This window comes from Staurois parvus, unplaced genomic scaffold (assembly GCF_062004578.1).
Source record: "Staurois parvus isolate SC_StPar_1 unplaced genomic scaffold, SC_StPar_1.0 ptg001045l, whole genome shotgun sequence".
NCBI lineage: Eukaryota > Metazoa > Chordata > Amphibia > Anura > Ranidae > Staurois > Staurois parvus.
Window position 1 is genome coordinate 3,775,622 of NW_028318841.1, and position 18,700 is coordinate 3,794,321.

Sequence of the window (18,700 nt, forward strand, 5' to 3'; positions counted from 1 at the left end):
TGGAATGACATTGCAACTTGCTCCACAATCCAGCTGAAATCTTATGGGCTGTTCATCCACCATAAATATGGCAAAGAGCTGCTTTGCATCATTGGCTACTGGCTGTTTGACTACATTGACGTTCTCTGTTGCAGACTGCAGCTGCAGCCATGTGATGCCCTCTGTGCTGTCCTCGTCTGTGTCCTGGGTCACTGTGTGGACTTGTCTGTACTGTTTGCTGGTTTTGAATCTGCACACAGCTGAAAAGTGGTTCATCTTGCCACAAGTCCTGCAGGACTCCCCATACGCTGGACATTTCTCTTTGTCTCTTTCATGTCTTTTGCCACAGTATTTACACTGGACTGAGCTCACAGGGAGCCTGGACCTTGCTCTGCCTTTCACAGATACTGCATGTACTGAGGCATCACTGGTGCCCTCCATCATCTTCAGCCTGTCTTTAGTCAGCTCTGCAGCCCTGCAGATTTGTATACATTTCTCCAGCGCCAGCTCTTCCTCCCTCAGTAATCTTTCTCTGAGGTGAGAGTCTCTGATGCCACACACTATCCTGTCTCAGATAAGGGAGTCCCCGATGTCCCCAAATCCACAGGTTGCAGCCAGTCTCCTCAGCTCTGTCACATATCTGTCCACACTGTCCCCAATCTCCTGATTCCTTGAGAAGAACTTGTATCTCTCCACCGTCTCATTCTTTTTGGGGTCACAGTGCTTATCAAATGCTTGCAGTATGTCTGTCAGTGCCATGCTGTCTGTGAGCAGGGTCTCGGCTAGTTCTCTGCCTTTTTCCCCAATCAAGTAATAAAACAGCTTTACTTCCCTCTGCTCATCTCTGGGTGCCACTGTCAGGTCCACATACAGAGTAAACTCTTCCTTCCAGTGTCTCCATGTCTGTGAGAGATTGGAAGAAGTGACATCCAGTCTCTGAGGGGGTTTCAGGCCACTCTCCATAGTGCAGTCTGATAGGGACTCTGTACTTACAGTTGCTGATTCTCTGTACAGTTCCAGTGTCACACAATCTGTATTTGTAGACAGAAGACTTGCTATTCAGAGGTTCAGTGCCCAGCTGCCACCATGTTCTGTTAGTGGATCCTGCTCAGATGCTCACACACTGTAGTTAACAGGAGACATTTTATTAGGTGCTTCTAGCTGCCATTATACATGTGTCTGCCCTAGAACTACAACCAAAGAGAGGCAATAACACAGTTGTACCAGTATCTAAGTAGTGAGACCCCTAGAGGCCATACACAGCATATAACATATTGCTACAATGCCAAGCACTTAAACCATATATTGATCAAAATCTGCCTGGTTAAGCAGGGACCGGCCAAATTTCTAATCAAGTATGGACAGGGTGGTTGTACAGAAGCAAAACTGCCAACCGACTTCTGAACAATTTCCCTGTTGAAAAATTTTCTGCTTGATCAGATAGAGTTGGCAGTGCTGACCAGCATACTCAGTGTGGAAGTCTCACTGCTGTCAAAATACAAAGGCACAACAGGAGGATTCTCCTATCCACATCAAATGTGTGGACAGAGAAATTGAGCCGTTTTTTTTCGCTCAACCGGCTGTTGAACGAAAAATAAAAATGAATAATCTACGGGCTTCCTTAGTACTGGGGAACTTCTGGGAAATGAGATCTACAATACAGATATTGATTTTCACTTCTGAGTGTTTCGGAGGTGAATCATGTTAGAGTGGAGGTGACTATAAAACTCTTCTGCAAATGAAAACTCATAAAACAGAGGTGTACAGATAAGATCTTTTATAAAAGTTGTGATTTTTGAAAGGGGTGTATTAAGGTAATGTGCATAGCAATATTTAATCTTCTTTCTGCTCCACCCAACATTGTTTTAAGCCACAACCAATCTATAGTCCTTTAGTGATGTTTGAAGGATTGGGCACATGCACTTTGTTGATATATCCAGAATTTCATCCACAGGAGTTGAAAAAGAGATAAGATAGGAGTCATGCAGATATTTTGAAATGTATCAGCACCTTTTCAATTCACCATTCAACCATCTAACCTCATACCATGTTCTATTGTCTGAATGCAGTGTGAGGGCAGGCAGCTGAAAGGCTGCAATTGTCTCTGGCATTCCACCTAAAGTATCAGGCTCAGCTAAAAGTAAACAAAATTATATAAGAGGGAAATATACAACTGTCATAAGTGTGTCTGCACAATCATAAAAAATACTGCACAAGCCCAGTGATAGCTGGTTTTCTTTCACATGACTCAAAGAATACATCTTACTTGCTGCATGGCTTTAGTTTTCCTCCTTGCAATACTCATTTGTATCTGACTGGCCTTCTTAGTAAATCCTTATGGATATCTTTATTTTCTAAATCACTCCGAACATGAGCTGGTATAGTTGCAGCTTAGTGTGCTCAGGCTTCCAGCTCTACCTGCCCTCTCAGTATATTGCAACCTGATCTAGGCAAGTTAGAGCACCGGAGGAAGGCTTCACATGAAGCAATCATGCAACAGGAGCTATAAAGCCTAAGTTTAGTTGATTAGTTTCAAATCAACACAACAACGAACGGTACCTACATTCAATAAGAAGTGTCCCTTGTGCTTCTGCTGACTATCTTAGTTGATATCTGAAGTCCTCTCCCCCATACCCCTGCAGCAGTAATTTTCCAGTGCTTTGGGGGTTTATATGCTTGCTGGACCTACCACAAGCATGCATGCTATGCTCACCCTGTCCACCCCCTCCTCCATTCATAGAAGCTGTACTATGGCTTTCAGCATTGAAAAGTGCTTTGTAAATGGTGGACAGGCAAATGAATGAATAGTCCGTCTCCTGCATTCATACAGTGCTTTTCATTAATGGAAGCTACAGTACACTTTTTATAAATGGTGGAAAGGGTGGGCATAGTCATCACTCTCAACAAGTTCCTATGACAGGTCCAGCAGCAGTATTAACTCCACAACACTGAAGATGGTGTGTGTGTGTATGTGTGAGGGAGGGATGGAGGCAAGGGACTTTAGACTTTAACTAATGCAGCCCATAGATGAGTCATATTTTTTTTTCCTGCAACCAGCAGGTTGAATGAAAACAACTGACTTGGTGTGGATGGAGGAATCCTTCCCACTGAGCTATTGTATCCTGTCAAACGGGAGACTTCCCCACCCTCAGGACACCATGATCATCGTTGCAGACTAGTCTACAGCACTGGTCTAGAGGGGAAAATCAGACAGGGCGGTTGTACAGATACACTTCTTGTGGTAGATCGTCTTCTGTACAACCTCAGTGCCCTTACATGGATCGAAATTTGGCTGAACTGGCCGAATATAGACAGCAGCTTCCAGCAGGTACCATCCCTTGTGCTGATTTAAAAAAAAAATGGCTAAACTTAGGTTTTAAGCTTTAACTAGACGCACAGTAAAAAGCCTGCAGAATGCAGTTGTGATGAATTGAATAAAACTCAAATGAAAGGTAAATTAAATAGACTCCGTGCCTTAAAATGGTTAAAGCCCAAACAAATGGTTTACAAAGTCTAACACTTTTTTCCTTTAAAAACCAGCCACATACAATAAGAATAAAAGAATATAAAAAGCCCACATGCTGCAGAGTGCGATCCTCACTTTCTGTGGGGAAGCAGTGATCTCTTTTCAGAGTCCGACATACTCCCAGATGAGTCAAAGCCAGAGCGTTCCAATCAGCAGGAAGCATAAGCTTTGCTAACTACAGAAATTGGGCCTGACTCAGTTGGAAGCACATTGGACCTCTGCAATAGGACCACTTCTTCCCCACAAAGAGCAAGGGTCTCACTCTGTAGCTGTTGGCAAGGGGCAGGCTTTTCTACTCAGGCTGTGGCTGCTTTAGAAAGAAAGTTAACTGTAAAAAAAAACACCCTTTTTTATGCATCTAGAATGTATTTAGCTGAATAAATCCGAGGCTTCAGTTACGCTTTAAGGGTGTTTTTCCAAGATATTGTTAGCAGTTCAAAGAATTATATAATTGTATTTGTAGCATAGAGCTGCTCTTTAAAATACACAGACATGAAACACTTGGAAACAAATATTTACAGATTCTAACTGGTGGTTTAATGAAGGATTATTTTGATGAGAAAGAAAAGTCTGTATGATTGGTTTTGTCTATCAAACAGAAGGGATGTATTCTCTTTTGTAATATGTTATACTGGAGGCATAAATAATGAATAAATAATGAATATGTGGTGCTATCCGCAGCACATATAGCTGTGTTTTGTGATGATTAATGACTTACCTGAAGTTTGTGACAGCCATATTATTCAGTGAGCATCTGCTTCTATGTTTACAGTGGGTACAGCAACTATACACACTGCCTATTAGTAGAGACAGATTGATTTTGTGACATTAGGGCCCTTTCAGAGTTATGCAGTGCAGTAACGCACATTGCTTTGCCATGTGTTGCAGTGCTATTCATTTAGTATGGCACCCCAACACACAGTATATTCTGTGCCAATGGACCCGTACTGCACTGCGCACAATGCACATGCCAAGTCATTAAAGAAGTATAGCCAAAGCATATTGGCTATACTTCTCCTAAGGGTTACAGGAAACAGGAGTGCAGTTCATTCTGCACTCCTGTGTCCTGTTTGCAGCCAACAACGGGTAAAGCCCATATGGTCAGGATCCGCCCAGAAGCCTGGACCTGCAGCTAGCTCAGCCTCTCAACTGTGCTGCTGGACGACTGAGACATCCCCTTCTGTCCCCTCCACAACCCAGCTCTCCAGTTTGCACTGGAGGGGCAGAGCAAAGAATTGTAGACTGACAGTCACAAATCTCTGCTCAGAGTGGATGGGAGAACTGAGAGATCAGCGGTGTTTGATTACTCAGTTCTCAGTGAAGAGCTGGCAGGGGACAGATGCTGCATCGGGTTGATTCTGCATCCACCTAGATGAGTATAAAAGTTTTTTTTTGTTAAATAAACCCCAAACTTCTCTTTAAAAAAAAAAGGTGCTGCGAATGAAACTTCTAGTCTGAGGATAGGCTAAAAAAAAAAAAAGTTACCCCAAAGTTAGACTCTGCATTGGCTATCCCCTCTTCAGTCTATCATGAGTGCTGCTGCCAGACTCATCTAACTTACCAACTACTCAGTGTCCGCTACCCCTCTCTGCCGATCCCTCCACTAGCTTCTGATTGCCTGACAAATTAAAATCAAAATGCTAACAACAACATACAAAACCATCCACAACTTTGCCCCGAGCTACGTCAACAATCTTGTCTCCAAATATCACCCAACCTGTCCCCTCTCCGCTCCTCACAAGACCTCCTGCTCTCTAGCTCACTTGTCCCCTCCTCCGATGCTTCTCTCCAGGACTTCTCCAGAGCCTCTCCCATCCTTGAACTCTCTACCTCAGTCTGTCCGGCTATCTCCTACTCTGGCTGCCTTTAGGTGATCCCTGGAAACTCATCTCCTCAGGGAAGCCTATCACACCTCCAACTGGCTGAACTTTTATCACTTCCATCAGCTCATCCCCCACAGTTATAACCTTTTTTACCACTTGCCCCACCCTATTAGATTGTAAGCTCTTATGAGCAGAGCCCTCTTAACTCTCTTGTATTTTATAATATTGTAACCGTACTGTCTCACTTGAGATTGTAAAGTGCTACATAAACCCTGTATAATAATAATAATGTTAATAATAAAGCTGGGACAGCGATATGCCATGTAGCAGAGCTGTGTAAATCTCAGAAATGGATGCGCCTAAATAAAAAATCTTTTGACAGGTTGAACAGCTCCTAAATATGTATTTCATCTATGCATTAATCAACTTGCTTGGAGTTCAGCTGAAATGCATAATGGTTTTCACAGGCTTTCAGACCAAAGAATTCAAGCATAGAGAACCTAATGAGTGATATAGGAAATTAATAAGTGGTCTAATGCTCTGGTTATTGTCAAAAACTAGAACTCCAGCTTGTGAGCACAGACCCATTAAGCCAGCGAACTACAGTTTCTGACAGGTTTGTAACAAAGCTGTACTTATTGTGGCAGTGCGGTATCCTGCCACGGTGGAAATCACGGTGGTGACCCAGGATTCTCAACAACACAGGTTGAGGGGCTCCAGGCAGTTCTCATAATGCAGAGGAAACTGGTTTATCAGTTTCCTCTTTGGTTTGTAAAGCCTGTTTTGGGACCTGTAGCCTGGAGATTTCTAAGAGTTTTGGGAGGGATGAAATCTCCAATCCTGGGTCCATGCTTTGAGAGCAGCCAGCATGCTGATTGCACAGGTGTGTGCAGGCCTTTTTGTGGAGGCCAGGCCATGATTCTGGGCTCCACCCTGGCAGACAGGAGGTCACTGCCTTGGAGTCAGGTTGGCTTCACCTAGGAGAGGTGGAATCCAGAATAGCTGTGTGCTAGAGGTTCGCTGTGTGCAAAAACAACCTTTTAGAAGGAGTCTGTAGGAGACAAACATAAAGCGGTATACCTGAGAGAGCCAGAAGGCTGAATATTGTTTAATTTGTTTGATGGTGGATACCCCTGCGTGGGAAGCATTTATTGAACTTTTTCTTTAAATAAAATTGGGCTAAAAGGCCTTTAAAAAGAAGAAGAGAGTTGCTGTGTGCTTTTAAAAGAAAAGCTTTACAATTTTGGTGCACGTTCCCACAGTATATTTTCAATGGTAACAAGGTTATGTTTAAGTTTAGTTCACATCAATGTGCCAGCCCAGTCCCAGGAGAATGGATCTTTCTAATGTGTTATCTGCGTGTTATCTCCTGATTACAAAAAAGCCTTTTCATAACCGTACTCTACATACTACCGGATATTCCACATAAGTGACTCATGTTCATTCACTGTAGTACACAGCAAGGGACACTCGTCCTCTGTCTCCCACACCATTCTAATAAATATTTACATCTGGCTGTTTTTTCCATTGATTGTGAAATGTGAGCTCTGTCCTTAATAGACCTTCTCTGCCTACACTTATTTATTGGTAATTATCACAACTGTCTTAATATCTTTACCTAGTTTAGAAAATTTGTTAGATTATTAATGAATGTGAACCTATAACATAATCACATAATCCATAGCAGTGAGAAAGATGTACAGTAGACACCATAATGGGCCTCTTACAACACCAGCCCACCACTCCCAGTGTGCCAGTGGGGCCTCCTGAAAAACCTAAATCTTTAGGTGAAAACAATTCCCGTATCCCCATTTCTGCAGTACTGCTGGACACGAGGACATGGTTTGGCTTTCAAACCAAAATAGAGACTTTAAAGAAGAACTCCGGGGTACAAAATCACCCATTAGTACACCCCCTACACAAAACACTAAACAGTTAATATATTTGAGAAATCCCATACCACTGAAGAGAGAAGTCTAAATGAATTTTCAGGAAGTCTTCATTGTAAATCAAAAGATAACAGCATCTACTCTGCCACAGAGGAGGTGTAACAGCAGGTATTACATCATATCCACTCCTAAATTTCTCTATACAGTAAAAAGAAACTACTGTTATCCTCCGGGCCTGAACAGCGGGGTTTAGAATGGAATCTCTCCCCCCTAACACTTTATCTCTGCATACCCCGCTGTGGGTAAATCCTTTTCTTCCTCATTTCGCTTCCCTCCCAGACTCCCAATTACAGTTGCAAGAAAAAGTATGTGAACCCCTTGGGATTACGTGGAGTTTTGCATGAATTGGGCATAAAATGTGCTCTGAACGTCATCTAAGTCACAACAATAGAAGAACACAGTCTGCTGAACATAATACTACACAAACATTAGATGTTGCCATGGTTTAATTGCACATAACATGTAAACATTCACAGTGCAGGGAGGAAAAGGTATGTGAGGCCCTAGCTCAGTGATGGCGAACCTATGGCACGCGTGCCAGAGCTGGCACGCAGAGCCATATCAGTGAGCACGCCAGGAAGAAGAGGAAGATGAGCGCACACTGACCGGCCATCCAGATCTCGTCCACACTGGACCCCCATCAAACTACATTTCCCACACATGTCTCTGGTGCCAGGGTGGGTGTGGACGAGAGGAAACGGCTCCTATGCGGATCTGGCACCAGGGGTGATGTAGCCGGGGAGGGCATGGAAGAGAGGAAGAGGCTCCCACACTGCTCCGGGGCCAGGGGCAACGTGTTCAGCGTGGATGGGAATGAGCTGCTGGGTTGGAAGCCACACCGACACTGCCAGAGGTGAGATTAACTGTTTGCAGTGTCACCCATCATTGCCCAGCAGTGTCACCTGTCAGTGCTGCCCAGCAGTGCCACCTGTCAGTGCCCAGCAGTGTCGCCCATCAGTGCCACCCATCAATGATGCCCAGCAGTGTCATCCATCAGTGCCCAGCAGTGTCACCCATCAGTGCGCAGCAGTGTCGCCTGTCAGTGCTGCCCAGCAGTGCCACCTGTCAGTGCCCAGCAGTGTCGCCCATCAGTGCCACCCATCAATAGTGCCCAGCAGTGTCATCCAGCAGTGTCGCCTGTCAGTGCTGCCCAGCAGTGCCACCTGTCAGTGCTGCCCAGCAGTGCCACCTGTCAGTGCTGCCCAGCAGTGCCACCTGTCAGTGCCCAGCAGTGTCGCCCATCAGTGCTGCCCATCAGTGCCACCCATCAATGATGCCCAGCAGTGCCGCCGATCAGTGCCGTCTGTCAGTGCCTCCAGTTGGTGCTATCAGTCAGTGCCGCTTATTAGTGCCCATCATTGCTGCATATCAGTGCATCATCAGTGCCTCCTCATCAATGCCCACCAGTGCCGCCTCATCAGTGCTACCTATCTGTACCGCCTCATCAATGCCCATCAGTGCTGCCTATTAGTGCAGCCTCACCAACGCACATCAAAGAAGAAATATTACCTGTTTGCAAAATTTTATAATAGAAGCAAAGAAAACCTTTTATGTTTTTAATTTTTTGCTCTTTTTTTCATTTATAGTGCAAAAAATAAAACACCCAGTGGTGATTAAATACCACCAAAAAAAGCTCTATTTGTGTGAAAAAATGAGTGTTGAATGGCCGCACAATTGTCATTGTCAAGTGCAACAGCACTGAAAGCTGAAAATTGGTCTGGGCAGAAAGGGGGTAGAAGTGCCCGGTAGGCAAGTGGTTAATTGCAGTGTTGGCACTTTGAAATAAAAAAGTTGGTTTGTGTTGCAGTTTTGGGCACTCGGGCTCAAAAAGGTTCGCCATCACTGCCCTAGCTTAATGACTTCTCTCAGAGCTAATTGGAGCCAGGAGTGAGCCAACCTTGACTCCAATCAGTGTGATGATATTGGATGTGTTGCTGACAGCTGTCCTTCCCTTAAAAAACACACACCTGTTTTGGGTTTACTGGTTTCAAGAAGCACTGTCTGATGTGAACCATGCCTCGCAGAAAAGAGCTCTCAGAAGACCTACGATCAAGAATTGTTGACTTGCATGAAGCTGGAAAGGGTTACAAAAGTATCTCCAAAAGCCTTGATGTTCATGTGTCCACGGTAAGACAGACTGTCTACAAATGGAGAAAGTTTAGCACTGTTGCTACTCTCCCTAGGCGTGGTCGTCCTGTAAAAATGACTGCAAGAGCACAGCGCAGAATGCTGCATGAGGTAAAGAAGAATCCCAGAGTGTCAGCTAAAGACCTACAGAAATCTCTGGCACATGCTAACATTTTTGTTGACACATCTACAATAAAGAAAACATTAAACAAGAATGGAGTACATGGGAGGACACCATGGAGGAAGCCATTGCTGTCCAAAAAGAATATTGCAGCACGTTTGAAGTTTGCAAAAGAGCACCTGGATGTTCCATAGCACTACTGGCAAAATATACTGTGGACAGATAAAACCAAGATTGAGTTGTTTGGGAAGAACACACAACACTATGTGTGGAGAAAAAAAGGCACAGCACACCAACATCAAAACCTCATCCCCGCTGTAAAACATGGTGGAGGGAGCATCATGGTTTGGGTCTGCTTTGCTGCCTCAGGGCCTGGACGGATTGTTGTCGTTCATGGGAAAATGAATTCCAGAGTTTATCAAGACATTTTGCAGGAAAACGTACGACCATCTGTCCGCCAACTGAAGCTCCGCAGAGGACGAGTGATGCAACAGGACAATGACCCAAAGCATACAAGTAATTCAACAAGACAATGGCTGCAACAGCACAGAATACGCCTTCTGGAGTGGCCCAGTCAGAGTCCTGACCTCAAGCCGATTGAAATGCTGTGGCATGACCTTAAGAGAGCGATTCACACCAGACATCCCAAGAATATTGCTATACTGAAACAGTTTTGTGAAGAGGAGTGGTCCAAAATTACTCCAGATCATTGTGCAGGTCTGATCTGCAACTACAGGAAACGTTTGGTTGAGGTTATTGCTGCCAAAAGGAGGGTCAACCAATTATTAAGTCCAAAGGTTCACATACTTTTTCCTCCCTGCACTGTGAATGTTTACATGTTATGTGCAATTAAACCATGGTGCTGTGGCCAAGCGTACTTTATTAATTATCCTGTTATTTTCTGCTCGTAAAACAATCACTCTAAGCTGGAAAAAAACATCTCCCCATGCCATAACCTACTGGAAACGACTGGTGAATTATAATTTACCCCTTTATCAGACTACTTATTCTAATAGAGGATGCCTCCATAAGTTTGATAAAATTTGGTCATGTTGGCTTGAGGTTGTCTCTACCGCCACTGCGGCGAATGATGTGGGTAATTGATTAATCGGTAGTCACCCAGGTGCTTTGTTCACTGTCTTGAGCTGGGTACCCTCTTATCTGCTATGGTCCTGGTATTTCATCTACAAATGATTAGGCCTTGATTATCATGTGAGATTCCCCCCCTCTCATTTTTCTTCTTTGGGGTTGTTTTGTACCTTTAGTTCGTTTTTATGTTTCAATCTGTTGGGCTTTGACCCTGCCCCTGTGAGGGCATCTGTTGTTTGTACTATGTATGTTTTCACCAACTTAATATGTTTAAAATAAAAAAAAGATTTTCCAAAAAAAAAAAAGTAAATAAACTACTGTTCCCATCAACCTCTAGGAATTGCATTGAATGTGGGTGGGTACACTAGGCCTGTACATGTTAAATGTGTACTCACCCACTTCAACATAAATCACACACCCTCATTTTCCAGCCACTGCTCAGCACCACACAGCAGGACAGTTAGGTGACAATCTTATAAAGAATACATGTGCAAAATGTTTAGTTCATTCTATGTAGTCTACTTTAAATAAATATTTATTTCTCACTCCTCTAGGTTTTCTGTTATTGTCTGTGGCTGCTATCACATGTACTCTCTCACCCCTTCCAGCCACAACAGCAGATAAACTAATTGATCAGAGACTGTAGCAATACAACAGTTAATTACTTGAAACATATCCCATGGAGTGACAGACAAGAACACAATTATAGTAAAGCAAGGAAGGCATAGAACCTCAGACAATGTTTTTATGGCTGTTCCTGTGCCAGGGTCAGGAATTGAGGGGACGCCTCCCTCCAGTGGGGTAACAGGGGCAGGAAGTGAGGGGAAGTCTCCCTTCAGTGGGGTCACAAGCAAAGGAAGTGAGGGGAAGTCTCCCTCCAGTGGGGTCACAGGGTCAGGAAGTGAGGGGAAGGCTTCCCTCTGGTGGGGGTCACAGAAACAGAAAGTGAGGAGAAGCCTCCCTCCAGTGGTGCTACAGAAACAAGAAGTCTCCTTCCAGTGATGTCACAGAGACAGGAAGTGAGGGCAAGTCTTCTTCCAGTGTGGTCACAGGGAAGGGAAGTGAGGTGAATGGGGGAAATGTGAGGGGTGGGATTGGGCAGTGTGATAGGAGAGGGGGCAATGTGCCAGGAGGGGGGGAGGAAATGTGACAGGTGGGGGGCAGTGTGACAGGAGGGAGGGCAGTGTGACGGGGGGGCAATGTGACAGGAAAGGGGCAGTGTGACAGGTGGGAGGGGGCAGTGTGATAGGAGAGGGGTAATGTAACAGATGGGGGGGCAGTGTGATGAGGGGCTTTGTGACAGGTGGGGGGGGGGCAATGTGACAGGAAAAGTGGCAATGTGACAGGAAAGGGGGGCAGTGTAACAGGTGGGGGGGGGGCAGTGTGACAGTAGGACACCTGGACACACCATATACTCACTCAGGTGCTAGGCACTGCTCTGGCAGAGAATACATTTTCTAGGCTTCCATGGATGAGCAGCCTAAAACCAAGACGGATTCGGGTAGTGGAGCTAGGAGGCAGAGTTGGCAGTCGTAGCAACTGACATACAGAGAAACCAATGATTTGCGTTCTCCTCCCTGCAGCCGCTGAATGCCTGCTTCTTCTTCTCTCCTTCCTGCAGGCATTCAGAGGCTGCAGGGAGGAAAATGCAGAGCACCAGTTGCTCTGTATGCCGCCCCTCTCATCCAGGTGGGCAGGACCATAGCAGATGTCAAACGCCAGCCAATGATTTGGCTGCTTAAGTAAGGGGGCAGAGCCCCAGAAATGTAGAGGCCCACCCAATCCCCATCCCATTGGCTGGCGTTTGACAGCTGCTTCCGTCCTGCCCACCCCCGACATCCCTGCTCAGTTTTGACAGCTGGCTTTCTCAGCTTTCAGTTAAGCTACTGGCCAGTTTTACACATTAGGCTGCTCTTGCAAGCCTCACCATCTCCTGCTTGTGGAACTGCCCTCCCCTCAGCTGCCTCCTCCAGCCAGTGCAGCCTTTCTGGGTGGCCCAGAGGGGCTGTCATTTTTATGGGTGGTACAGACCAGTGGTCTGCAAGGTTCTGTTCCGCCCGCTACAGCAAGGGATGGAAATACATCCCTGCTTCTTGGAGAAAGAACTACAGAAGGGATGTGCCAAGACCGGTGGCTGGGGTAATAGGAGACATAGCAGCCACTGGTCTTACAAACAGGAAACCCCTGGGAATTACCAGTTTGATTTGAAAAACATCAGCAACAAGGACACGTAAAAAAGTTTTTGCCTGGAGTTCTGCTTTTAGAAAATGTAAACAGTATAATTATTTTGACTTCTGTAATGATGTTGCAGGTTATTATAACCTGGTTCTAGACAACTGACAGGAAGAGGGGTACTTGACTGGATTACAATGACACTAAACTCAGGTTAAAAAAAATTCTATTCAAGTATGCACAGTATTCTTAACTCAAAAAAGTACCTTCTATTATTCTCAGCCTTATCCAAACCTCATTTTTTTTCTTTCTGTTAGAGGGTGGCTTAATGTGTTCTCCATTGTCCCACTGTATGTCGAAATGTACTGTAGCTATCCTCTCCCTCACCTATTCCCAGCAGTAAAAAACAATTTCATGAAAAAGAGATCACAGAACCATTAGGTAATGGCTGTGCATTGATCATTTTTGAAGAATAAAGATATTGTTTAGTGTCCATGTAGAGAATACAAGAAGCCGTAAGCTGTCACAGCCTGGTGCCCACAGTTGTGGTGCCGGCATCGAGTAGAGAAGAAATAGAGAAGGCACAGTGCGGGTGAGCACATCGCTGGGCCCTGAGACAGGTGCGTTTGTGTTTATTAAACGTCAGCAGCTACAAAAATCTTTGGCTGTACTTCTCTAATATACTGAGGAGGAGGAAAATGCAGAACTAGGGAAGGCAAAATATAAGTGGATTAAACTTTAGCTTTAGGTAAAGGATGTGTGTCCTAAGAACACCCCAAAAAAAGGAAAGAACATTTCAATGCTACCCAGATTCATCAAGCCCAATATGTTATATAAAGGGGCAGTCTGATCAATTCACCTCACTGTAGTAGACATCCAGCATGCCAGCATCTTCTTTCATTGCTGCTTCCTCATCTATGTTGGGAGTGATCTTCTTAAACACAGAACACCCAGTGTGGAAGAGCTCTGAAAACAGACAATAAGACCAAGATTGTTCCACTGGCATTCTATAGTGTCCTAAGAATCTGAGTTTAGAAACCTGGATTAAATAACAGAATACATTGGCATATGGCCAGAGGTAATGAATTAGAAACTAGAAGCAGACACAATCCTTGTATAAACCCCTAGTTATTGGCTCAGTATAAGCAGACAGAGATATACAATATATTGTATACATAAATGATGCTTATATACAGGTATCCATTATTAAATTTGAGTTATATCTCTCATACTGTATGTAGGAAAGACTATCCAGTCAAAACATCTTACAAATTGCCCTGGTTTATACTGTATATACATTGTTGCACAGTGTCCTCTGAATTGTAAATCAGCCACTGTATAAGGCTGTTTTTTGTTTCCCTGAGTCTGAGTGGCCTACTCCATTTCACTATTCACTAAGTCTGTTGCACTTATTGGCATTACTAGCCAAATTGGCAGCACCTTCTGTGGCTTTAACAGCAACAGTAGATTCGTAGATATCATAGGACTTAAAAATAAAATTATCCAGACTGGGGGTCATAGAACATCGACGTATGCATGTATTTATCTAGCTATCAAAATATCAATTTATTCACATACTAAATATGCTAACAAATTATAATACCATTATATAAACAAATATTTTCACTTACTTTTTCTGTATAGAAACTCAGCAACCAAAGCAGCTACATGAATGGAGCACATTGCAGTCTACAAAATAAAAAAAAACACTATTAGGATTATACTGTATTATCTAATCATTGTAATTTATGATAGCAATATTATCTTTATTTGCCAGGGATATACAGGCCATTACTGCTAGGTGATTTGTTGTTGTCAGAATGGCTTTAACAGTATTATTAAATGTGAGAAAAAAAAGCTAGGAGGTGAACAGTCACATTCAATAGTACTGCTAGGGTCCACTAGCAGAGCTAGGTTTGCTAAGTGTGACTACTTGTACACTAGGTACTCCATATACTGCTGTGTACAGAATAATTTACTTTATAAAAAAACACAGGTCTTTGTTACATGGTTACCTTCTCAACTATAAGATGTCAATTCCGTATTTACCTCTGAGTAGTCTCCATTCTTTACGTGGATTTTGGCCATGCTTTCAAGCCAGGTCTTTCTGAGCTCTGGTGTACTTGCATAGGACTTGGCCAAACTATACTGAAGATCAATCAGCATTTCTGGGTCCTTCTCATGCTCCTTCATTTGAGCTGTCGCCATTATAACAGTACGGATTCTTTTTGTCAGATCCTTCACTTCTGAAGGAAAAGCAGTGGCCTGTCAGAAGAAAAATCCTAATTAGAAGCTTTGAACATAACACAGTATATGTGTACAAGAACTATATGTTAGTCAAAAATGTCATACGTCTCTGACTCCATTAAGAACAGATCTGCTTGGAAATACAGTATATCTCACCAACAATGACCAATATATTTCACAAAGGATGATGAACACTCAGAATTATGGTTATTCTTGTTTGAATGACATCTGGCTTATAAATACTATAGAGTGTATATATGCAAGGGTAAGAATTTTACCCCTTCTCATTATGATAGGTCATTTGTAAAGCAGATGTTTTCCATTCTGTAAAAAAATATCTCATGCATGGTAAGTTGGTTTTTATTATATAATTATTTAAATGCATTATATAGCAATCCAAAATTGAAAAAAAATAAACAATTTATTTAAACATAATACTGTAGTTCATCGATATACCCTTAAAATGAATCTGTGATTTGCCAATGTAGGGCAAAGCTACAGGTTCATCATGAGCTCTGATGAAGAAGGGACTCCCTTCGAAACGCGTCAGTTATACTGAACACCCATTCCCTTGATGGGACTCACGTTATCTTCAAGTCCCTGTGAGTACTTACATGTCTGATTTCATTCGCTGTTTGTGAGTATATTTTGTACAATTAATAAATTTTGGTTACTCTTGCATTAAAGTAAACCTGTTACTTTGCACTGAATGAGCAAGGCACAGATTTTTTTTCAGCTTATAAATCTTGCAAAACTGACACCTTACTAATAACTAACATTAGGACACTCTTACAATTAAAATAATCCCTAAAACAAACTTGTAAAACTTTAACTGCATTAACTTAGCCTTAAAGTGTATGTAAAGGAAAATTATTAATTAAAAAACATATTTAGTACATTTTTGGAACACAAATACATTTCCCATGTTTTATCCTGCAAATGCAGAAAAATACCTGTTAATGTGCACAAAATATAGTGTTCTTCTACCTTCTGCTTTAACATGACAACACAGCTCTGGTTTCCAAAGCACATGGTGTCAATCCTGCCTATTTCCTGTCGGATAGGTTACATAGAATGTGGACCTTTTCTCATCTCCATAACGTCTTCTTGTGCACTGGCAGAGAGCACAGTAAAGCCCAGTACACACGATGAGAAAATCGGATGAAAAATACCGCTTTTGAAGCAATCATCTGATAATCTGATCATCAGTACACAGCTTCCAAGAGCTATTCACAACAGTTCATGCTAAATTATCCGAAGGGACAAGTATGATACCAGAACTAACGATTTTTGTTTAATCAGTGCAGTATTTGTTTGAAAAAGATTGAGTGACCAAGACCACGCATGCTCAGAAACCTCTTAATTTTTTATATAAGACTAGCATGCAAAAAAAAATCTAATCAGATATAACATAACACCTTTATTGGTTTACTTGGCAGACCAAAAGGGAGTAAATAAGAGAGGTTCATTGATAGAGTTTACAAACCTTTTAACCCTTTTGTCATAGAGAAAACAGTTATGCCAAAACTGTAATAAAATGTTGATTTAAATGTCAAAATGATCCAGACATGCCTTGGAGGGCAATGTATCAAATCTTTTGCGGCTTAACTATTGCCCTGAAAACTATTAATTCCTTGAATGCAGCAACCCCTGTTAAACCCCATATGGGATGAGATTACCTGTGAAGCTTGGGTCCACTGGTTTGCTTGTTTAGTGGTGTTTGCACTATCTAGATGTGTGTTGATTTAATGAAAGTTGTGTATTTTTACATCTTTATTTAGCATCATCATATTACACAGAGCTATAGACACTAGGCTCTTCCCTCATAGCTTGAGTTTTAATGACCAGTGCATAGTCATGAAAGCATGTATACTTTCTGGGCAGTCAATTTTAGCAGTGTATTACTATTGGCAGTATATTATATATTATATTATTATATATAATTGACATTACTATTATGTTATACACCATGAATCAGGACTTGCATGACGAACTTCTTTCACCTATTCCAAACAAAAACATCAGATAGAAATCGCAGCACATGTAAAATTGAAAAAAACTAATTTAAAACTAAGTTATATAAACTTAAAAAAGCTGTGTGTTATTTAAAGCAGAACAGAATTTTTTTATTAACCATGCAGTGGGGCTGTTCCCCCTCTGCATGGATCAGCTGCTCATTTTTTGTAGTGGTGAGGACAAAGCTCATACTCACCTGACCTGCCAATCCTATGGAAAACCGCTCTCCCCACAGTCCAGAGATGGACTGTGCATTAAGCGTGCCGACATCAGGAAAAGTATATTTACAAGACTGCTGGACTGCAGGGGGGCAGGAGCCGAAAAGACAGGTCTTGTGCGGGGAGGATTGGCAGGTCAGGTGAGTGTATCTGTCCTATTCCTTAGAAGAAAGTGAGCAGTTGACTTGTGCAGTGCCAGCGTCACGCCACTGCACGGGCAAATAAAACATTTTCCCAGAATTCTGCTTTAAGGAAAATATGAAAGATAGAATGTTTGTCATTATGATGAGAAAAGTAAAACTGAATAGTTGGTTGAAGAATGAAAGGTTCCAATATTTATAATGAATAACTAAAGAGGAAGGGGACATTTTATGAGTACTCAGCAATCCAAGGGGATCTGGAAGAGACTGGGCCAGAGGTGCTCTTCAGAAGGAGCGGGGCAATGGAAAACACACTACTGCCATGTGAGAGATTGTATGTTACAGGTAATGCATAACTCCCAACTTTCTTAAATGCTAACACCTTTTAGCACATAGTATGTAGGGTAAAGGACACATCCCTGCCATAGCCCTGGTTAACTGGACCACAAACCTCTAACCTGCAGAATATGTTTGGCTAAACCACGCGTGTTCATTTTTTTGCCTTTATATTTGCTTTTCAAAATAACAAATACAGTAATATAGAGGTTGGATAAAGTTTAGTTCAGTATAACACTTTTGGTAGTAAAATCCTACATTTTTTATAGAGCTGAACATATTAGACCACAAAAGATGGACAACTGAGGCTGTACAAGGGACAGAGGAATTAGTCTCAAAAGAGGAACAGTCCCTCCAAATGAGGGACTGTTGGGTGCTATGGGTAATGCCCTTCAAGGAACATATTGTCTATAGACTATGGAGAGACTATCATGGAAGACGCCAATGCATGGGACCAGTAATAACATTACTTTACTATCTTTTTTGGCAACACTGTTAATGGAAGCTTTCCTATTCTAGCCCAGCCTCCCAGCATCCAAAGTCAGGAAAAGCTAGGGATGGGGAATCTGAGTTATATACAGCATAACATATATACATATAATGCACATTTCTTATGAGGTCATCTTACTAGGAATGGTGGGTATAGTTGGATAGCATTGTAGAGCAGTGCCCTCTGTTTACAAATACCCATTGTCAGCTTCTGAAGACAAAACCCCTGTGAATACGACTTATGTAAGCCTATACAGAACACAACAGCAGCTGCCTCATCTGCATCTCGCTGTAGGCTTAATATTTTTTATAGAAAACCTTCTGTTCATAAATAAGGTGCAGGAAGCAGAGCGAGACGCTTCACAATGGGTACTGATTAGCCTACGATAGCACCCTGGGATTCAAGAGACCTGTTATGTTTTTTGACGCATTATCATATTTTACCTGACTTCAGGTTTTCGTTGAAAT

General features: G+C 42.6%; 1 protein-coding gene across 2 annotated transcripts in view; it reads right to left on the bottom strand.

Moving 5' to 3' along the window:
• DOCK11 (dedicator of cytokinesis 11) overlaps nt 1-18,700 on the bottom strand; it is a 318,014-nt gene that overhangs the window by 102,957 nt on the left and 196,357 nt on the right. For both annotated transcript variants that reach the window (XM_089657960.1, XM_089657959.1), the window contains 3 exons: nt 14,836-15,051; nt 14,418-14,475; nt 13,646-13,752 (listed from right to left, as the gene is read on the bottom strand). In XM_089657960.1, the coding sequence (XP_089514086.1) occupies nt 13,646-13,752; nt 14,418-14,475; nt 14,836-15,051 (381 nt within the window). The remainder of the gene's footprint in view (nt 1-13,645; nt 13,753-14,417; nt 14,476-14,835; nt 15,052-18,700) is intronic.